This window comes from Vulpes lagopus, chromosome 8 (genome assembly GCF_018345385.1).
Source record: "Vulpes lagopus strain Blue_001 chromosome 8, ASM1834538v1, whole genome shotgun sequence".
Taxonomy (NCBI): domain Eukaryota; kingdom Metazoa; phylum Chordata; class Mammalia; order Carnivora; family Canidae; genus Vulpes; species Vulpes lagopus.
This window is the reverse complement of record NC_054831.1, coordinates 121,767,856-121,790,155: the sequence shown is the minus strand read 5'-3', so window position 1 is coordinate 121,790,155 and position 22,300 is coordinate 121,767,856. Positions and strand designations below refer to the sequence as shown.

Below are 22,300 nucleotides of genomic sequence, written 5' to 3'. Positions count from 1 at the left end.
GGAGGCTCACTATTCTGCTGGGCCTTCATTTGAAATAAATAGGATAAGTAATTTATAAATGGACGTGACAAAGAGGGTGAACATGAGTTGAACATTTTATTGTCCTTTCACAGAGGAGGAAATTGAGGCTTGGAGAGATTAATAATTTGCCTCACTCACAAGTGAATGGTGGAGGCAGGTTTCACATCAGGCACTGCAGCTCCAGAGCTGTGCAGTTATCTGTTTACTCCATGGCAAGTGGACACACTGGCCTCTGGCTTCTGTGTCAGGCTCTTGTGAGTTTAGTCAGCCAGAAACAGGCTCTCAGAAAGCCATGGCCCCTGAGTTCAAGTGTGCAGAGAGCACAAATGTACAGGGCTCCCACCCCTCTGACCACCTCTCTCAGCAGCCAATTGGCCTCTTCATCTTACTGCTCCCATGCAGCAGTCTCCAACACAGGGCTCAGCGCAGGAAACTCCATCTGCATTGGTCACCTTGTCTCCTTTCCTTAGGATCCTCAGCTTGGAGGGATTTCTGGGAACGTTTCTACCAATATATAGAGGGAGAAAGATCTTCCAAATATCTACGTGGGGCAGATAAGATCCCTTCAAAGACTGAAGTCTAGAAAGATCATGGTCTTTGGTGTGAGACCTGGGTTCAAGTCCCAGCTCTGTCACATGCACCCGGCTGACCTTGATACATCATGTAACCCCTGAGCCTCAGTTTCCTCATCTGTAAGTGGGGGCTGGACATAGAACCAGACTCAGGCTGGTCATGGAACCAGACTCAGGATTAAATGAAAAGATGGATGTAAACACATCTGGCATGCAGCAATTAACAAGTGAGTTATTATTACTATTTCTCCCCAGCCTGGTTGTGAACTCCTCTGGGACAGATAGGTCTTGTTGGAGTTTGTTTTCCTGGGGTCCTACCTACCAAAGGGCCCTTCCCAGAGTTATGTTTAGTAACTGTTGGCCAGTTGCAGCAGTGATTCCTAGCTCCCAGACTCTTCCCCACCACCCTCCCCCAGTCCATTCCCTTAGGAAGTCAGGGGTCTGTGATTTCCTGATGGGAGAGGTGGGAACCCTTATTCCCTGTTACTTTTGTTTCCGCTTGGAAGCACATCACCTGCCAGAGTCTCTCAAAGTGGCAGCAAGGGCACAGGAATATTCTTCATTGCACAGGTGCATGGCAGGTTGTTTAGTATCCCCAATCCCTGCCCACGACATGCCAGTAGGAGCCCCCAATCCCTGTGACCAACGAAAGTGCCTTCCACCCTCTCCAAAGCCCCTTAGGGAGCAGAATTGCCTGGAGTGAAATCCAATGAGGTAGACTAGCTCTCAGACCTCTCCTTTCCCTTCTCTTCTGTCTTTTTTTGAGGAGCTGCGGAGAGTCCTCTGTGGTCTTCCCCACTGTCCCTGTCAAAAGAGGCCTAACAGGTTATGCTCTTCTGCCTGTGATGAATGGTATATCTGCTGAAATCAAGTAGAGAATTAGCAGACCCACTGCACATAGATTGAAAGCCACTTTAGTAATGAAGGGGGACATTTTGATCTCTGCCTGCCTATCTTCTGTATCCATCTCTCAGCTTGTCCTAAACTCACATGGGGATGAGCATCAGGAATTCTGAGTATCCCAAAAACACACTTTGAGTTCCCTCTGTTCAGTAGGCATTAGGGTACTCTCTTACCTCTCCCTCCTCCCAGCAGCCAAAGCAGTCACACTCCCCTTCCTCTGGCCACCATTTCCCCTAACAGAAGGGATTTTTATGGCTCAAGGATTCATATTATCACCTTTCTTATTTATAAAAAGCAATAAACACACAAATCATTCAGAGAGGTGGTGAGCCCTCAGCAAGCCTTCCCTCACCCTGGGCTTGGACCTCAGTCCTGGACTACAGTGTCCACCCAGCAGGAAAGGGATCCAGCAAAAACTTTCCCTGTCTTGCAATTAACAGACACAAGAGAATTGAGTAGGAGGTAAATTCAGAGTGGGATGGGTAGGGTAAAAAAGCAGAGATAGGAGGTAAGTGAGGGAAAGGATATACAGTTTTATAAATAACTAGACAAGGTCTGAGCATTTCTTTTGGGGGAGAGGTGGGAAGAGAATCTGGAGGTAGGCGCCTAAGTGGGAAGAGGAGAAATAGTGCTTGGAGCCAGAGTGAGGGATGATCTCTAAGCCTCTACTGGCCCCATCTTTAAAATGAGTGGATTGTTGCCCTAGAGGGGCAAGCAGGTTGCTCTGAAATGCTAGGACCCTAAAGGGTTCTAAGCCTGGGAGCTTTGGGATCAGAGCCCTGGGGATTGAAAGGGATTGGTGGGTACCCCAGAAAGGTGGTTGATGCCCAAATAGGCTATGTCTGATCCCCAGGCTGGTACTGGGGTTCTGTAGAAGTGAAGTAGTCTTCAAGGAAGGACTGCAGGTACTCGAAGGTAGGCCTCTCCTCTGGGTCCAGACGCCAGGTCTGCTCCATGACTTCATATAGGGATGCTGGGCAGCCTGGGGGGCATGGCATGTGGTAGCCATGCTCCACCTGTTCCAATACTTCCCGGTTATTCATGCCTGGAGGGTGGGGCTTTGTCACTCAGGGGGCCTAGTCCCTCCGAAAGAGGCAACCAGGAAAAGCCCCTCCATGACCACCCACCCTTCCACCTCCCCACCCCAGCAAACCTGGATAGGGGACTCGGCCCTTGCTGATGAGCTCAGTGAGCAGAATCCCAAAGGACCACACATCTGACTTGATGGTGAATTTGCCAAAGAGAGCAGCCTCCGGGGCTGTCCACTTGATGGGGAACTTGGCCCCTGCAGAGATTGGGAGAGAAGGGAAAGGTATTGGGGAGGTCCCTGGGGATAGCTGGATTAAGAGAATGGCATGTTGGGGCACCTGACTGGCTCAGTCAGAAGGGCATGTGACTTTTGATCTTGGGGTTGTGAGTTTGAGCCCCATGTTGAGTGTAGAGATTTCATGAATAAATAAACTTAAAAAAACTCACAAGCCTGAAATCAAGAGTTGCATGCTCTTCCAACCAATCTGGTTAGGCGCCCCTGCCAGGCACTGTTTTAAAGTGGTTTACATACATTAACTCACTTAACCTTACAAAAAGCCCGTGAAATAAATATTATTTTTATTATTATCCCCATTGTACAGATTTGGAAAAGGAGGCACTGACTAGTTAAGTAACTGGCCCGGATTACATAGTTTATAAGTGGCTAGGATTCATTCCCAGACATTCTAGCTAGACTCTATTGTCTTTCACTTGAGAATTATAGCAATGCTTGGCATATAGTAGGTGCCTGATAGATATCTGTTGACTTACTTTTGTCTGAATATTTTCATTTTATAGATGAGAAAAAAACAGCTCACAGAGGTTAGGTGACTTGCCTAAGTTCACTTGGCTAGTAAGTAGAGGAGTTGGGATTCAAACTTAGAGTGGCCTCTTATACTGCTTCAGGATGGGAGTACCCCAGGTGGTCTAGGAGTAGGAGGAATGGTTCCAGAATATGTGGGACCCCGTGGCAGCCCCTTGGTGCACTGGGGAACTCTCGGAAGGTGAGGAGAGGCAGGGCACCTTGCTGGGGATTGTACTCATCATCCTCAATGAGACGAGCCAGCCCGAAGTCAGCTATCTTGCACACCAGTCGTTCCCCAACAAGGATGTTGGCTGCTCTCAGGTCCCGGTGGATGTAATTCATACGTTCCATGTAGGCCATGCCCTCAGCTACCTGGGGGGGAGGGGGGGGAGCAAGGTATGGACAGATGGGAACACCATGGCTTGTACATGAGATCACTTGAAAACCCCACTTTCCAGATGAGGAGACTGAAGCTCAGAGAGGAGCATTGCCCTGCCTCAGGTGGCACAGATGATCCAGTGGATGGGACTGTTCTTCCAAAGGGGCAAGTGTTTAAGGGCACAGGGGTTTGCGGAGGTTAATAGGAGGGCAGTCTGAGATAAAGGCTGCTGTCCCAGTTTACCTGGGCTGCCATATCCACCAACTGGGGCAGTGTCAAATCCTGGCCTTTCCGGTCCTTGAGGAACTCCAGCAAGCTACCTGAGGAAAGGAACTCAGAAAATCAGCAGCAGGACTACCCCCAGCTCCAAGCCGGCCTTCCCTCGCTTGGCCCCGCCCCCAGCCAGGTTCCTTCTCACCCAGCTTGGCCCCGCCCCCTGGCCCCAGCCCTCTCCCTTAGACCCGCCCCCACTCGGGATCCAGCCAGCTGCCTCAAACCCTCACAGATCTCGCCCAGGACCCGCTCCCACAGACACCCAGACTCAGCCCACAGCTCGTTTCTTCCCTGCCTCCGTCCCCCTAGACACGCCCCACTCAGACTCCGCCCCAGATCCTCCCTCATCACAGATTCGGTCTCGGCTCCCCAAAACCCCACCCACCAACTGACCACCCCGCCCCCAGCGACCGAGGCTCCGCCCCCAGCCCCGGCCCCCAGCCTTGTCTAAATATGGGCCCGCCTCCACGCTCAGGACTCACGTGGTTTCCCTCACCCCGGCCTCACTCTCGGACTCTGCCCAAAGTCCCCGGTCCCATCACAGATCGCCACTCGGGTCCCTCCCCCGAGACACCTCTCTGAACACCCCCCGACTCCGCCTCCTGACCCCGCCCCTCACCGTGGCACATGAACTCGGTCACGATGTAGATGGGCTCCTCCGACACCACGGCGTACAGCTGCACCAGCTTGTCGTGCCGCAGCAGCTTCATGATCTGCGCCTCCGCCAGGAAGGCCTTCGGGGACATGGTTCCCGGCTTCAGCGTCTTCACCGCCACCTTCGTGCTGCCGTTCCACATGCCTGCCAGGTGGTCGTGGTTCCTCAGCACCGGCTCCCGGTTGTCCCAAGCCCGCGCCCCGCCCCCGGGACCTCCGTACCCAGCCACACGTCCCCGAAGCAGCCGGTGCCCAGCCGGCGCTCGAGCGCGATGGAGCTGCGGCTAATCTCCCAAGCATCCTTGGCCAGGCCCATTGTCTGCGGCTTCATGGTGGTGCAGGCCACCGAGAGCAGGTGGCAGAGCCCGTCGTTCACCTCTGGCGGGGGGTGGGGGGTGGGGGGGTGTTGCAGGTCGTGGGCAGGCCAGGACGCCCCACCCATTCCTCATCCTGTCCCAGGCGCAGCCCTTCCCCTGCTCCCCTCCCCCATCAGTGGAAAGGAACCAGGCCACAGGGGAGGTCACACGCCGGGGCCAAAGGCAACCTGACCCACTGAGTAGGTGAACATGTTGGTGCCCAGGGAAGGAAGGATGACCCCTGCAGGGTTTGGAGTCCTCTCCATAGGAGGTGGCCTCCAGCTGGGCCTTCAGGGTTAAGGTGGGATTCTGACAGGTAGAAACGAGTTGGGGATTCGAGACAGTGGTGTGGACATGAGGCCCTCGCCCTTCCCTGCACCTCACCTTTGGTATAACTAAAGCAGAAACCTGGGCATTGATTCCCAGCTTCTTCTCAACCCTACAGCCCATCCTCCAAGTCAGGTCTCTTTGGCTTCCTGCCCAGCTAGACATTAGGGGGCGCCCTTCTGACGTGGACGTCTCACACCTGTTCCCTCTGGAATCCTACAGAGCAGGATCCTGGGCTGGGAACCCAAACACTTGGGTTCCAGTTTTGCTCCAGCCACTACTGCTTTGGGAACCCCTTTCCTTCTCTGGCCCTAATTCTTAGTGGGTTAATTCAGGGACTCAAAGCACACACCAGCCCTGGAAGCCAGCCCTCACCCATGTAATGCTGCACCAGCTCCTGCACCGAGTGGAACTGGGCCCGTGTGGTGATGTAGTAGCCACCCGTGTCCAGTTTGCGAATTTTGTAATGCTTCACATGGTCGCCTCTGGTCTGGTCCCAATCCCGGATGGACAGGGAGTAGGCACCTGTGGGCAAGGGTTGTCTTCGAGTCTGCTTTCCTCCTTGTTCTTTTTTTTTTTTCCTCCTTGTTCTTCATTTTGGAGCCTGAGACACCCAAATGCCTGGGGACTCAGAACTTGGATGACCACATCCCTTGAACTCGGTCCTAGTCAAATCTCTGAACCTCCACCCCTGTCCCATCTGCCCCCCACTCCCCCATGACCCAACCCCTCACCACTGTTCCTAGCCCCACCCTAACAGCTGAGCTTCCCATTTGCCCCTTCCCAGGCCCCCACCTTTGGTAGTCTCACTCTCACGAATAAGAAAGGCCCCCCGGGGGTTCCCGGGGGAGAGCAGCTGCCTCTCAGCATCCTTCCTCCCGATCTTTCCAAAGTACCACCTGTTGGGAAGGGCCAGCAAGAGTCAGATACACCCAGATACACCCAGTTCAACCCACAACTCAGCCTCCTGGGGAAAACCACCTCACTAGCCAAGATTCAATTTCCTCAGTGAGGTGCACAGAGACCAGGAATGTGGAATGCTTGGCTTGTGGTAGCCACCCAGTAAAGGTTAGACTTCTCTCCACTCTCTGGGTTTCCCTTCAACTAAAATCATTAGGACCCCAGTCACTAGTGATCTCATCAGGGTGCTACCAGTTTCTGAATTCATCTCACTACCACTCCTCCAAGGGCTCATTTTGCAGATGTGGAACTTGAGGCTCAGAGAGGAGAAGTGACCTTCCCTCAGGACTGGTTGATGAGGTCTACGTGAAATGCTTTACCTCCCAGCCTAGTTCTTCTCCCACCACCTAGGCAATCTCTCAGATCCTTCTCCCCATCCATCCCTACCCCCAAATCCTTTCCTCCTATGACTTCCAAACAACAGCCTTTCCTGCTTCTCTTCCCCTCTTCATGACTGCTCCTGCTGGCTCTGACTGCTGGGTTTCCTCCACTCCCTTTAACTTGGATATTCATATAAAGCTGGACTTCAACCTCAGATGTCAGGCATTCCTTCTTTGTCTTGGATATTTTTCCTAAGACTGAACTGTAGCCTTAAATCAACTGTGAAAATACACTGGGAGAACCAGAGTGGCCCCACAAGTGCCATAGAAGACTCAGATGTCCTTTGATTACAAAATTGGCCAATCTGGGGCGCCTGGCTGCCTTCAACTCAGGTCATGATCTGGAAGGTCCTCAGCTTGAACCCTGTGTCACTTCCTGCTCAGTGAGGAGTCTGTTTCTCCCTCTCTCACTCTGCTTCTCCCCACTAGCTACCCGACCCCCTCCCCACTAGCTCTTATGTGTGTGTGTGTGTGTGTGTGCATGCATGTGTGTGCATGTGTGTACTCTCTCTCTCAAATAACTAAATAAAATATTTAAAATAAATAAATAAACAAACCAGTCTACACCTGAGTACTGGGCATAGTTTGGGGGACAGGAAGGTACTGGCAAGTAGAGTGTCCAGGTGGGCAGGCAGGATGGGGAAAGAGGAACTGTAGAAGGCCTATGTAGACAGGACACATTCCCAAGTTTTTTCAAAGCCGTGCCCCCACCCATACCCATGGGAGTAGTTACCTCCTTAATAATTAATTTAATAATAACAGTACTTATTTTATGGCATGCTCTGCCTTAAAACACCTTATATTCATTTAGTTCTTATAACAACATTGTGAGGTAGGTCCTATTATTAACCTCCATTAGACAGATGAGGAAATTGAGATACCTAGTGGTTAAGCAACTTGCCCAAGGCCACACGCTCTTAAGCTGTGTTGGCCAGAATAGGAACACCAGTTGTCGCTCAATGGCCTGCAGTCTTAACCACAACGCTGCTCTTAACCATGGCACTGCAATGAGTGTCTCTCAGAGCTTCGTGACACTGCTTCTAAGATGTGGACACAAGCATGAACCTCCCACACCTCCCACCTTCTGCATCATCACCCTTCTCTTTTCCATGACTCCTACCACTTTCTCTGGATGAAGGCCTCACCTCCTCTGAGCTCAGGACCCCAACTACTTCCCTTCGCTCAGGGACACCTCTCCCCTATAAACCAGCCCCCACCTGCAGCCTCTCCATCCCACCAACCTCTACATATGCCCACATTTCTTCCTTCCCCCCCAAAAAAACTGTTCTAAGCCCTAACTTGCCATCAACATTCTGTTATATCTCTCACCTTCTCTTCACTTGAAAAAGCACTTCACACTTGGGTCTTCACTTCCTCACCTCCTACTCCCTCCCAGGCTCTGCTGTCTGGCCTCCACCCCCACTTCACACAGAGACATCTCTCACCAAGGTCACCCCATTGCCAAATCCAGTGGCAGCCTCTGACACTCCCTTTCTTGTTTCCTGAAACCTCTCCTCCACCCTCTTGGCTGTTCTGACTTGGCTTGGCCTGGTTTCCTAACGGCAACTTCTCTTTCAAGGCAGCTTTCTCCAAAGTTGAGTTCTAGGGCCAATTTCTTTCTCACTCTCCTCCTCTTCCTTCACCCTCCTGTGCAGCTTTAATTGTCACCTCCATCCTGGAGACTCCCAGATTTCTACGCCAGCCCAGTTGTGCCCTCTGCAAGAGCTACAGCAAACAAAGAGCCTTAGTGCCAAGTAGGAAAAGATGCCCTCTCCTCTGGGCTAAGTCAGCAGCCTGGCCCTCTCATACGAAGCACAGCCTAGTCCAATTCCTGGCAGTGTCCTTCACCTGGGTGTTCTTCTCTACAGACCTCAACTCAGCAAGTCCCCCACCAGAACCCAGGTATCTATACCTGCTCCTGTGTTCCCCACGTTAGCAAATGGCACCATCACCCACTTAGTTCCTCAAGAAGACTTTGGATCACACTTAATTCCTCCTGTTCCTTATAACCAATGGCAAATTAGTAACAAATCCTGGTGACTCCTGCTCTGCAGTCTCTCCTATCCATATATATATATAATTATATATATATGTGTGTGTGTGTGTATATATATATATATATAATTATATTTATATATATGTGTGTATATATATATGCACATAGATAAAAAAGTTTTTTATGAGCCTCAGTTTTCTCATCTGTAAAATGGGGACAAAATATCAATGGTGTGACTGTAAGAATTAAATGACTCAAGGTAGGTAAAGTCCTTGTCGTCATATCTCAGGTTATAATGGTACACCACGAATGATGATTCCCTGCCTACTGAACAGAATGAATTCTTTTTTTTTTTTCAAGATTTTATTTATTTTAGGGAGAGAGCAAGAGAGAGTGTGTGTGTAAGTAGAGAGAAGGGCAGATGGAGAGGGACAAGCGACTCTGCTCAGCTAGGAGCAAGACTCAGGGCTCTACACCAGGACCCTGAGATCATGACCTGAGCTGAAATCATGAGTCAGATGCGGGGCACATGGGTGGCTTGGTCGGCTGGTATCTGACTCTTGGTTTTGGTTGGGGTTGTAGTCTCAGGGTCATGGGATCCAGCTCTGAGTTCAGCCATGAGTCTACTTCTCTCTCTCTGTCTCTCCCTCCCTCTGTCCCTCCCCCTGCTGGTGCATGCATACACTCTCTTTCTAAAACAAATAAATGAATCCTTTAAAAAAAAAAAGAGTTGGATGCTTAACCAACTGAGCCACCCAGGCACCCCTTTAACAGAATTAATTCTAAGCAATATCCCCTTGCATTTGTGTAGCATTTTTACAATTTTTAAAAGCTCATATGCTATTGTTATCACTGAGTCAACATGTATAATGCATAACAAGTGCAGCCAGACCTATCTGGGTTCAAATACCAACTCCACCTATTTACTAGCCATATGAGCTTGGGTACGATATTTCACTTCTCTGTGCCTCAGTTACCTCATTCATAAAGAGAATAATATTAGTTCTTAACTCTGTTAATGCACAGAAAGCACTTTGAATAGTGCCCAGAACATAATACATGCTACATAAATATTAGTTATTGTCATAATCATCATTATTCTCTTCTCTTATTCTTACAATGACCTCACAGAATTATAGGTAAGAAGATAGGCTCAGAATGGGGCTGTGACTCAGAGGTGGCCTTGGATTCCAGAATCCTGTCCTGTCCATAGGGATTGCAACCTCCCACTCCCACTACTCACTCTTCAGCCTGGATAGAGTCCACAGGGGCCACGTAGTTGCTGGGAATATAGCCAGTTCGTCCGGAGCTGAGAGACCGAGCTTCCCACCAGTCACCCTCACTGCAGGCACAGAATGCAGTGGGTCAGTGGCAACCCAGCCCCCTGGAGTACCCTGGGGCCAGGCAGGGCCTTGTGAAGGGTCAGGTGGAGACTAGCCCTGCCAGCCCCTCACCTTGGACACACACACACACACCCCTCCAGGGTATTGTCTGTTCTGCTCTCAGCCACTGATGCTGCCCCAGGAAACTTTTCCCTGCAGAAGCAACATGTCTGGGGACATGTGGGCCTCCTGGCTTTCTCCTTTGGCTCCTCAGCTGGGCTGGGGTTTGGATAGGCAGTGGACAGCTAACTCAGTCACTTTGTCCCCCACTGAAATCTTCCCCTACCCCCAATGATTTCCATATTTCCTTCTGGATAAAATCTAGATTCTTCAACATGGCTTAAAAAGGCCTGCAGAGGGTGGCCCAGGTGGCTCAGCAGTTTAGCGCCGCTTTCGGCCCAGGGCCTGATCCTGGAGTCCCGGGAGCGAGTCCCACTTCGGACTCCCTACATGGAGCCTGCTTCTCCCTCTGCCTGTGTCTCTGCACTTTCTGTCTCTCATTAATAAATAAATAAAATATTAAAAAAAAAAAAGGCCTTGCAGAATCTGTTTCCACCCACCTCTCTAGCTTCTGGCCTCTCCACTCTACACCTCATACCTTATGATCTACCTAGACTGAACCATTTGGTGGTTTCTAGAAGTCATCCTTTATTCTCATTCTCTCTCACTCTCTCTTCCTCTTCTCCTCACTTCTTGTATGTATTTTTCTAGTCTTGCCTTAGAAATCACCTCCTCCAGGAAGCCTGCCCTGATCACTAGCCTTAAGACCATAGTGTCTTTTCTGGGCCCATATGTCCTCATGTTCCCCCCTACATAGTAGCAATTACTCTGAGTTGTTATTGTCATATATCTGTGTCCCCAACTAGACTGGAGCTTTCTGAGGGACTAGGTAGACTCCTCTCTGGGTCCTGCTCCCAGCCCAGGCTGTGTCCTGAGCCAGGTGGCCTGGTTACTTACGTGTTGTTCAGGATGTGGAACTTCTCACCCTTGGTGAAGGTGAGGTCATCCTCTGTCCGGGCCTCATAGTCATACAGGGCGATGAACAGGGTCACCCCAGTCCCTGCAGAGTCAGGGCTACTCAGCAGAGTAGGGCATGGGACAAGGGGCTCCAAGGGGCCTGAACCCCCAGAGTCTTGCTCCCCAGCCAGGTGCTGTGCCTCCCCACAGCTGCGGTGCCTGGTTCCCAGAGGCTTTTGGAGTCCAGTGGATTTCTGACTTGGGTTTCATAGCTTGGCTCCCCATGGATTCAGGGCACATGCCTTCCAGCTCATCCCTCCCACCCTGGGGAGTTCCCAAGTCACCCATTCCTCCTCTTCTCCATCAAGACTTCCCACCCAGGCCTGTCATCAGGGTCCCTATCTCAGATGGAAACAGAGCTATGTCTTCTCCTCAGACTGGGATTTCTGAGGTAGGGCCGTACAGTTTCCATCTGTGGTCTGAAAGTGGGGCTGTGTCTCCCACGTCATAGTGGAGCCCCCTACAGCTGTCTCCTTCCCCCCAGGTTCTTCCAGGGTCCACGCAGTGTCTGCCTCCAGCCATGAGACTCACCTGAGATGCCCCTGATGGTGCCCCCATCGAGGAAGGTGGGGTTGGTGGACTGAGTGGGAAAGTTGTTGTAGTTGGGGATATGGGCAAAGGAGGACACGGCCCGGGCCTGAGTAGGGTCAGGGCCATAGCGGTCCGCAGCCCCATTGCCCCTGAATTCCCCTTCCAGGCCAACATCGTCCTTGAGCCCTGGCTCCGACTTCTTGCAGAACACACAGCCCATTCCAGGTGCCCTGCTACAGAACGGGTATGCCTCACTCTGGGGCCCCTACCAGATAGGCCACCCTCGCACACTCACACAGGCATGCAGTTTCCCCTCTCAGGGCCTTCCCTGGTGAAGGATAAAGGTGGGGCAGGGCCACCTTTGGGTCTACCTCCCAGCTGCCTGAGTATGTTTGGAGGGAGGATATATATCCTTAATGGGCTGGTTTTCAGCTTTGGGATGCTGCTTGTGTTTATTTATATATTTCTGCCTCCTATTGCTTCGATAAAGTTGTGTTTTTGTCACTTCTTCAGAGTGCTTGTACATGTGCGTCTTTTGTGTGTCTCTAAGTATTTGTGAGTTTGCCTGTGGGTGTGCCTATGTGGGTGCAGCCTTTTGTGGATATTTGTGTGTCTGTGTGAGTATACAAGTGTGGGTGGGTACGTGTCCCTGTGCACGTGGTAGCTCTGTGTGTTCATGTCTTAGGAGCATATACGTATGTACAATGTTGCCGTGCAAGTGTATCTGTGTGTTCCTGTGTGTGTGCGCGCATGTATCTCTGTGCGTGCAGCTGGTCTGTGTGAGTAGGTGCCTCTGCATCCGTGTGTATGACCACATGCATAACCCTGCATGGGATCCTACAGGCCTGTCTATGCATGTGTGTATCTGTGCATACAGGTCTGTGAAAGTATGTGTCAATGTCCCTGTGTGTATGTGTGCGTGTAGCCCTCCGTGTATGTGCATGTCTATGTATGGAGACATGTTGGTGTGTAAGTGTGTGTGAGGGCTCCGTGTGTCTGCACCTGGAGATTCCCTGCAGAGGGGGATCAAGGCCATTTCCTGTTGTGGGTCCAGCCTCTGGCCTCTCAAGCTGCCTCTTTGTGGCTCCCCCATCTGTTACCTAGCAACAGGGCTCTTGTAGGAGGAGGGAGCCTTGCAGAGTTGTGGGGCTCAGGAAGGCCACCCCACCCCTTTTCCTGACCCTGAAAGCCTTCAGCCCCCTCTCTCCCCACTCACCCCTTTGGCTCCTACTCCTGGGTCAGTGGGGCTGCGGCATGGTCCTCGGAAGGGGCCAGAGACCTGAGGGCGAGAGAGAAGGACATGAAAGATGAAGGCTCTGCCAAGGTTCCTGCAAGCCAGCTGCCAGCTTCTGCCCTCTTCAGGAAGCCAGGCCTGGGCTCTGTCCCAGCATGACTTCTGCCTTCTTTTTCCTTCCCACCGCCCCTGGCAAACTTACATGTCCACCCTCACACAGGACACACTACCCACACCAACTCTCTCACACTCATATCCACCTGACACACCAACTCCCTGACACACACACACCCCCCCAGCACACAGTCACACACCAACACCCACAGCATACATTCGCATGAGTGTGCTCACCAATAACACCAACACGCTGACACAAACTAACTCTCATGCAAGTCCAAGCTCTGCCGCCCAGATACACGCACACATACACAGGCACACAGGCTGCCTGATAGGTTGACAGACTCATCCTCACAATTTTGTGTTAGGCCCACCTCTCTCATTGGATTTCTGTCAAGCCATGCTCAGCTCACTCACAGGCCCCTCAGTCACTGGCTCCTAAAAACCAGCCCTTCCTTCTCATGCTGCCTCTGCTCCCACCTGGGCTCCGTAAGCTCCAGCAGTCCCAGGGTTACATCTGGTGGCAGGCTGAAAGTGGACACCTACCTCCAGAGCTCTCTCCTAATCCCACACATCAGGTAAAGGCCCAGATCAGAAGCCAGGGCCCCCAGGATCCCTTGGGGAGGAGCCCCTCCAATGAGCCAAGACTTTTCCGATAGTGATGTCCTCTGAGCAATGGGGCAGGCAGATCATTGAGCAAGGGCTCCCCACACCCCATCAGAAACTCTGCCATTGCAACACTTAGAGAGGAACTGCTGGGGAGAGGGCTCAGTTTCTTAAGATGTGAGAGGAATGGAGAGTTGTAGGGTGGGGCTAACCCAGTGAACCCTGATTTCCCCCAGAGGGCTGAGGAAGGACCCTTGTGACAGGTGCTCCCACCTGACATCTCTCGGCCCCCAAGTCCAGTTCCCGTAGGGACATCCTCCTCATCTTCCCTCCAGGTCCTGCCCCTCCTACTGAGGATACTCACCTCTTCCAGGAAGCCTTCCTGGCTCCACCAGATCCAGCGCTCAGAGGATGGCTCTGTCACATTTGACCCACCCTTCCTCTAGACCCACCAGCCCCTCTCACTCTTCACTGTAACTGTTCTCCCATGTGTGTAGAGGGGGTGACACCCATCTGGCAAACTGCGAAGCAGGCTGTGGTAAGAGCCCTAAAATAGCCTGTGTTCACTAAGCCATTGCCGTGCTTCTCACCTCAGGACCCCTCCCCTGGGGTGCAACCACTGTGTCTGAAAGTCTCCAGGACACTGAGGGTTGGTTGGGCCTGAGGAAAGAAAATAGGTGGAGGTGGGGGGCATCCCGGACCTGGGAAAGGAAGGGATTTCAGGCACTGAGGGGACAGATGGGGATAGGATGAAAACAAAGGTTACAGGGTGAGAATGGAGGTTTTCTCACAGAAAGACACAGACCCATCTCAAATGGCACATAGGGCCTCCACCCAGATCCACACAGCCCTCCTGACATTCTTGGATACACACATTACCTCAGCTCCACACAGCACCTCACAGAGACTCTGAGCTCCGCTATACACAGACATCTTCAAATACCCACATCCCCACATACAGACACCCCCGGCCCCCACCCACCTACACACATGCACATACACACACCATACACATGGCCTCTCCAAGAGAACAGCATATACAGGATTTTAGCACTTACCAGGTGCCAGCCACTGCATTAAACACTTTATATATATTACTGCATTTTATTCTCATAACAACACTCTGACCTATTACTATTGCTGCTTATTACTATAAGGCAACCGAGGCACAGAGAGTTTTAGAGCCTGGCCCAAGGTCACATACATAATGAATCCTGACGTTTGGCTCTAGAATCTGAGCCACTTCTCTCCCATGCCTGGTCACAGACAGGGATAATTACAGCCATTCCTGCAAGCATGCACAGATGCTCAGAGCCCCCAGAGGGACACACAGAGATATACAGAGCCCTCTGCTGATTCACAGACCCACACAGAGCACCTCTCTATAAGAGACAAATGTGTGCAACTTCTTGGGTCCCCACATAGATACGAGGTTGCCACTTCCTAAAATACCTGGATAAATATCACAACATTTTTAAAATTATTTTTTAAAAAATATTTTATTAGTTTATTCATGAGACACAGAGAGAGGAAGAGGCACAGGCAGAGGGAGAAGCAGGCTCCCCATGGGGAGCCTGATGTGGGACTCGATCCCAGGACACCAGGATCATGACCCAAGCCAAAGGCAGACACTCAACCACTGACTCACCCAGGTGCACTTTAATTCTTTTTTAAAAGTAGGCTGTAGGGCAGCCCGGGTGACTCAGCAGTTTAGCGCCCCCTCCAGCCCAGGGCATGATCCTGGAGACACCAGATAGAGTCCGGCATCTTTGAGCTCCCTGCATGGAGCCTGCTTCTCCCTCTGCCTGTGTCTCTGCCTCTGTCTCTCTCTGTGTGTGTGTGTGTGCCTCTAAATAAAATCTTAAAAATAAATAAATAAAAATAAAATAAAAGTAGGCTGTAGGCCCAACGTGGGGCTCAAACTCACAAGAGATCAAGAGTGGCATGCTCCACTAACTGAGCCAGCCCGGTGCCCTATCACAACATTTTTAAGGCAGCCTAATGAGATTCCCAAGTTCTGCATGCCTGGAATGGGGGTGGGGATGGTTCAAAAACTGTGAGCCTCTGAGAAGGAGCCAGAGGGTTCAGTGGGCTGAGGAAGAGCTCTGGGCAGCGTGGAGAGTGCAGGGAACAGACAGTAGGGAGCAGCTCTTAGGACTTGGCACTCCCAGCCTGATGGGGACTGAAGTCCAGGGTTAAGCATGGCTGTCTGGGTGCCAGCATGCAGAAGTGGTTGGAGGATATGGGTGAGGGGGGTTGGGCACAAGGTCTGGCACCTGCACAATCCAAGGCATTGAGGGAGACACGCAATATGTGACCATACTCATGTGGCTCTGTCAGAGGAAAGAGAGAGATGGGAGAGACAGAGAAAGAGAAGACAGAGACAGAGATTGAGAGATACAGAGAGGTAAAGAGTGAGACAAGTACAAAGAGAAATACAGCGTGGTGTGTTGGCATACTGATTCTCAAAATGAAAAAAAAAAAAAAGGCCCTGATTTGTAGCATTTGCTGATTTCTGTTGTATAAATATTCCTACCATGGCTGATTTCAAGTAACTGAGGTGACTTCTTGGACACTGGGCTGGGAAGAGATTCACACAATCAGCTCCCCAGAGCCAGGACTAGCTGGCTCCAGCAGCTCACTGTCAGGAAGGAATAAAAAGAGGCAAATAGAGATAAAAACGAGAAACAGAATGACAACAGAGAGTGACAGAGACAGAAAAAGAGATAGGGAGAAATTAGGAGAAACTTGGAGAATTAAAGAGTCAAAGGCAGAGGAGAAAAGGCAGAAGAAGCGGGTTGGGCTCAGGTGTTTGCAGACAGCCCCCAGGACTCTTCCTCTTTGCCTCATGTCCTAAGTGGTTGCCTCCCCTCTTTGGAGAGTAATTTGACTTCCTAGAAGTCTGGGTGCCAATAACTATGAGTTTAAAGTTTCTAATTTATAAAATACTCAGTGCCTGGCATTATGCATGCATTCCCATGCATGATCTCATTTAGTTACCCGAGGAAATAGGTTTTATTACTACCCCCTCTTTTACAGATAAGCAACCCAAGTCACAGAAATGGTAAGTAACTTCTCCAAGACCACACCGCAAGTAAGAGGAGGCCAAAATGCAACCCCAGGGGCCCAGGGTGGCTCAGATCATGATCCCAGGGGCTCCCTGCTCAGCAGGGAGTCTGCTTTTCCCTCTACCCGCCCCCCCCCCACTCCTGTGAGTGCTCTCTCGGGCTCGCTCTCTCTCACTCTCTCTCATAAATAAAATCTTAAAATAAATAAAACAAAAATGCAACCCCAATCCATTTGGCTCCAATCCCACAATAAGCACTCTTCTATTTTGTAGCCCCTGTAGAAGCAATAATGTGTGTCCCTCTGAGAGGTACAATGAGCCAGGCCCTGTGCTACATGCTCTAAGTCCTCATGATAGCCTAGAGAGGGGAAGCCTGGGTTCTCTCAGGCAACTGTGATTTTCATAGCCTTAGAATCTGAATCCAGGCCTCTCTTTCCTCAGAGCTGAGCCAGCTGCCTACTAACACCAGAAAGGAAGCAGCTCAAAGAGTGGCCATAAGCATTCTGGTTACTCAGGTTCATTCTGGTTACTTCGGGTCCAGAGTTCAGTTCACACCATGGCTGTGTTCTTCAGAGCCTGCACAGATATTTAAGAGTATGTCTCTTAAATATCTGGTTGATAGGAGTTAGTTTCCATAGCCTCATCTGTGTCAAAATCAAGTGGTAGGTATTAGAGCTGAGGTCCACCCCTGGACCAGGGTGCTCCTGCCTTCAACATTTCCCTCTGTGTAGCCTTACCTAGCTCTGTTCTTTTACTTTTTTTTTTTTTTTAAGTAAGCTCTATGCCCAACATGGGGCTTGAACTCATGACCCCCAGATCAAGAGTCGCATGCTCTACCGACTGAGCCAGCCAGGCATCCCTGTTCTTTATATTATATTATTAGCTCCGGGACTCTAGATGAATGATATAAGCCCTCTGAGCCTCCGGTTTTGCATCTGTACCTTCTGTGCAGTTGCTGGGAAGGCTTGAAGAGATGTGGCTTTTACCCAGTGTGCAGTGGCCAAGTGAGGCTGAAAACCATAAGCAGCAAAGCTAGAATGCCCCCCATCCAGGGACCATTTATCAGTTCATCTCCTTCTTGTGTGTAGAAGGGAAAGAGACTTGCTCGAGGTCAGACAGCCACAGGGGATTCAAAGCCAGGACCATTAATTCAGGTCCAGAGTTCAGTTCACACCGTGGCTGTGTTCTTCAGAGCCTGCGCAGGTCATGCTGTCTCTGACTAGTATACGTCATATTTCCAGCCCATGGCCAAGTGAACATGCCACTCCTGCCAAAGGGCAGCTGGCCACTCAGCAGGGAGCCAGCCTTAGGCCTAGCCCTACTCCTGAACATAGGAGTCCTAGGCCCACCCATTCTTTCTTGAGGTCCATGCTTCCCGAAGCCATGTCAGGGCTTCGATGTAGACACAGGATGTCCTGTTCCCCCCTAACCCCTGCCAAGTGTCTGTGGAACCTGGAGACAGATTTAAGCTTATTTCTATGCAGCCTGACAACTAGCTTGAAACATTGGGGAAGTCGGTTCACCTCTCTGAGCTGTAGTTTCTTTGCCTTATAGAAAATAGGAATATAAATCTCTACCTCATGGGGTTGTTTCGGAGCATCAAATGTGAAAGCACCAGGCACACAGCTGGTGTGCAGTGAACTTTCACTTCTGCTCCTTTCCCTCGAGGAAGGCCCCTCCAAGGCCCAGGGAGGGGGAGCAGCAGGGTGGAGAAGAAAGAGAAGTTCCCAGAGTGAGGTGGGAGGGCTGAGCTGGTTAGGTCGCTGGGGGGATTTCAGAAAGAGGGAACTGGGACTTTGGGCAGCAGCAGGAAACCACCATCCTGCAAGAGTTCCGGCTACTCTTCAGGGCTCTGGGCTGGCCAGGGGCAGGGCACTGCGCCCCATCCCCTCACCAAGACTGGAGCCCTCTGACCAGAGGCTTTTATCTCTCATTCGCAGAGGCCCTCTGTCCCTCACTGAACTCCACTGTCTCTTACTAACCCTCATCACTTTCACTGAGGCCTCATCTCTCATTGAACCTCTACCCATCCCACACCATTCTTTCTTGAGGCCTTATAGCACCCCACCCCTAACACCCAGGCCCCAAGAAGACATTCCCGAGTCTGACTCTACCACCAGGTGTGGTGGGGGCATGTGAGAGAGGGGCCCTATCTTTGCCACACTAGCTTTATCCTCCACATGATCCTGAAGGTGTCAGCTGAATTTTCTCCACTTGTGTGGGGTCATGGTGGTTTCTCATCTGTTTCTGAAAACCCACCCACCAGCTTCTATTTCAAGGGTCTTCAGGGATTCCGGTTTTAAGGAGATGGGAGCCATGGGTGGTCCAGGGAGATCTGAGGGAATAGGAGTCTAGATTCCATGATGTGGTCAGACAGGAAGCCTCCTCCCCTGGTTCCACCTTATACCAGGTCAAACCTTCAAACCAGGTGGTCTGCTGGTATGCTTGGTGCACAAAGGGCCCTGGCTTCTCCTTCTCCAGCTCTGGGGTCCCCCTAACCAGCCTCCCAAGGTCTGGCCACTTCCTTTGCCACATTAGCTCCAGGTGGCTGTAGAGAACGCCCAAACACCCACACAGCTGCTCGTGCTCATTCACTCAAAGCCCAAACCAGACTCACAAACACTGACACCTCGCTCATAGCTTCAAGCCCACAGGGTTCATGCAGCCCATACACTCCCCACCTTCTCCGACAATTCGCCAGTCACCCACTCCTCTTTCCACAAGGCTTCAAGGGATTTAGTAGAGATGAGGAGGGATCTCAAGCTTCGGTTCCACCTACTTCTTTCACCACATCACGGGCAAGATGCCCTGGATTCCAAGTCCCCACTTCTGGCCCTATCAGCCCTTGACTGCTGAACCTCCCTCTTCCTATCTGTGAAGTGAGAACAGCTCTGTTCTCCCACCACCACCACAGGGGAAGGATGCCAAAAGACTCAGAGGTCACTGGGTGTGGTACTGTAGGGGTTGAGGATAGACCCTCAAACCTGTTGACTTTCCCAGGATGGGACTTCAACAGATCCACAAACATTTATTTATTAGATGTCACTTTGTGTGCTGGTCCTGGAGGCCCTGTCAGGCTTTCTGTACCCCCTCCATGCTTTTGAGAAGGTGAAAGAAAGGATCCCTCCAGGGCAGTAAGAACTCTTAACCCCTCCAGGACACTCTGCAAAAAGTGCTTTCTAAAGCACCTGATTCTGGGGATTTGGGATGGGGTGGGGGATAGGGGCTGAGTAGGGGCAAAGGTAATGCCCCCCCCCCACCTCACTAATTACAGTCCCAGAGAAGGCCTGTAACTTGTCTAAAGTCACACAGCAATCAAGGGCCCCGGGCTGGCTAAGTCCCTGCGACTGCAGAGCCTCCCCCCAGGATGCCTGAACACTCAGCACCATGGCCTTACTCCTCTGTCCAAAAGCCTACCCCTGACTGAGGACCCCCAAATGGGGGCGGTGGGGGTACCAAGGGGGGCTGCGTGGGCGACGTGCCCAACAGCAGCGGAGCTCGGGGCTCCGGCTCTCCACCCTCTGGTTGCTACGGAGACAGCCTCTCCGGGCAATTGCGGTCAAAAGCAGGATTTCCGTCGGGGCTGCCAGCAATTCCCGGATCCCAGGGGGAACGTGGACCGAGGCCGCCACTGGGGGCGGGAAGGGGGCACCCAGAGAGGCCCATCCCTTTGGAGGGCGGGGACTTCCCCAGGAAGCCGGGACCCACGCCTCTAGCGCCTTGGAGGAGTCCCCTCGCCATCCGGGACCCGCCCACCAGGAGGGGAAGGGAGGGTGCAGGTGGCGGCAGTTTGGGCAGCCTCCCCGCCCCACCGGGCTACAGGCTTCCCCTGCGACTTCTGCTCTTTTGGGATAGGGGACTTCCTGGACCCTCGGAATTGTTCTGCATCCTGCAGAAATGGTTCTCCTTGACCTCCTGCAGCGAACTCCCTCACCTGGTCCTCCCCCCTTTACCCTCTTCCAGAACCCTCAGCTTCTCCCCCATCCTCCCTCTCACGGCGCCCTCAGCTTATTCTCCTGCCCCTCTGGGGAGGGTCCCCTTGGTCCCTCACCCCTGACTCAGCCCCCTTCCCAATTTCTATCGATTCCACTCGACATGTTCCCTCCGCTTTCCCTACCAGACCTTTCTAGGGGGCCGGTCCCTTTACTCTGCTTCATCGTATTCCTCCGGCCCCCTCCCCAGGGATTGTCAGTCCCCTTCTCCAGGTGTCCTCCGGGGGTCCTTTCCGGGGCGAGGTCCCGGCTCCTCCAGCTCCGCCCTCCGCCCCCCTGCAGTCCCCCCCGGGGCGCCGCGCGGCGCGTCCAGCTGCACCTGACGGCCGCCTACCTGGTCCCCGGGGGTGGGGGGGGGGCCGCCGCCGACGGACCCCAGGCGAGCCGGCCGGGCTCCCGGCAGCCGCGAGAGCCGACGTCGTGGGGGGCGGGGGGCCCCTGGGGCGCTGCTCGCCTCAGCCCGCCGCCTGCGCTGGGCCGGGAGGAGGAAGCCGCCTGGGACTTCTCTTATTGAAGCGGTGCGGCGGCGGCGGCGGCGGCGGGGAGAGTTCACAGTCACGCCCCAGCCCCAAGCCGGCTGCCCCAGGCGGGGAGGGGCCCTCGGGATCGCAGGCCCGCCCGCTCCCACTGCCAGCCTCCCCCGGTGCCTCCCCCCTCGCAGCCTTGAACGTCTCTGCCTGCACCCCAACTCCCCCCCCCACCTGAACCCCCAGCGCAGCCTTCCCAAAGGTCCCCTCCGACGGGGCAGGTTCCTCAATCCCAGAAGCACCTGCTGTTTTAGATCGATTGGATTTCTGGTTAAGAAGCAGCTTTTCTCTAGCCCTGAAGCCCACCCCCACCCCTTTTTGCAGCTGGGAAAACTGTGCACCAGATGCGGGCAGGCCTTACCCAAGTTCTCCACAGCCCGTTGGCTTCAGATTGCTGTCACCAGAGCCACTGAAGATCCCTGGTCTCCCTCAGGAGCTGGACAAGTGGGGGGCACAGGGATGTAGGACAGTGGGGAGCAGCGGGGGGACTTTTCTCTCAGGAGACTGCTTTTGAGAGGAATCAGCCCTCAGGCCACACTGAGGAAGGAGAAGCTGTCAGCCTCCCCACCTACACCCAAGATTTAGAGAAACTGAGCATCATCCTTTAACATGGTTCCCCTAGCCTATGGGACTAGGAAGGATCCCTGATCCACACCCACCCACCCTCCCCAACCTGGAGTTCAATCCTACCTCCCACCACTGTTACTTCAGCTTTTAACCAAGGACTAGGAAAATCCCTCCTCCTCTGGGGAGGAGGAGATGTGTGTGTGTGTGGGAGGGCTGTTTGGTGGAGAAGTATGTTTATTGGCATATGATGGGAAAGGAGAGAGGGTGTGTGAGCACAGATGTGTGCGTGTGTGAGTGATTGTAGGCAATGAAATTGATGACTGCAATTTTGTAATCAACAACTGGGACACGTTTTACAGACACATGTGTTTTCTATGTATGAGCAGGGATGTGTGTGAATGTCCGTGTGTGTGTGTGTGTACTCATGTGCACGCCTGCTCAGGTATGTCCCAATATGATTGTGAAATGTAGGTAAGAATGCGTTTCTCTCAGGAAAACAGAAGGAGGGATTTGTGAAGAAGATAGGGGACAAGGTAGAGGCACAGGAGCTTAGGAATGGGGGTCTCAGGTTAGCTGGGCAGCATCACAGCCACCAGCAAGCTTTC

The 22,300-nt window shown here is 52.4% G+C and overlaps 1 protein-coding gene across 9 annotated transcripts; it reads right to left on the bottom strand.

Annotated features, from left to right (window-relative positions):
- Positions 1 to 77: 77 nt before the first annotated feature.
- On the bottom strand, positions 78 to 21,599 carry FGR (FGR proto-oncogene, Src family tyrosine kinase). Of its 9 annotated transcripts, none has more exons than XM_041768165.1 (14): positions 20,936 to 21,143; positions 14,133 to 14,202; positions 12,802 to 12,864; positions 11,586 to 11,818; positions 10,995 to 11,097; positions 9,899 to 9,997; positions 6,115 to 6,218; positions 5,695 to 5,844; positions 4,859 to 5,014; positions 4,602 to 4,781; positions 3,953 to 4,029; positions 3,549 to 3,702; positions 2,650 to 2,781; positions 78 to 2,541 (listed from the first exon to the last, which is right to left on the bottom strand). In XM_041768165.1, exons 4-14 carry the CDS (start codon positions 11,803 to 11,805, stop codon positions 2,333 to 2,335), a joined length of 1,584 nt encoding a protein of 527 aa, XP_041624099.1. In that variant the 5' UTR covers positions 11,806 to 11,818; positions 12,802 to 12,864; positions 14,133 to 14,202; positions 20,936 to 21,143; the 3' UTR covers positions 78 to 2,332. The 9 variants fall into 9 exon arrangements, with proteins under 9 accessions (XP_041624099.1, XP_041624104.1, XP_041624100.1 ...); XM_041768170.1 differs by having other exon boundaries at positions 11,586 to 11,815; XM_041768166.1 differs by lacking the exons at positions 14,133 to 14,202; positions 20,936 to 21,143 and adding an exon at positions 21,490 to 21,599.
- Between the last annotated feature and the right edge of the window lie 701 nt (positions 21,600 to 22,300).

Bases quoted from the DNA above. Each gene is read 5' to 3' on its own strand.
- FGR (XM_041768166.1), bottom strand. From the start codon at position 11,805: ATGGGCTGTGTGTTCTGCAAGAAGTCGGAGCCAGGGCTCAAGGACGAT. The intron at 6,219-9,898 runs GTGAGTAGTGGG...CCTTCCCAACAG, and splicing joins GACTCTATCCAGGCTGAAGA to GTGGTACTTTGGAAAGATCG. The intron at 2,542-2,649 runs GTTTGCTGGGGT...CCCACCCTCCAG, and splicing joins GGGCCGAGTCCCCTATCCAG to GCATGAATAACCGGGAAGTA.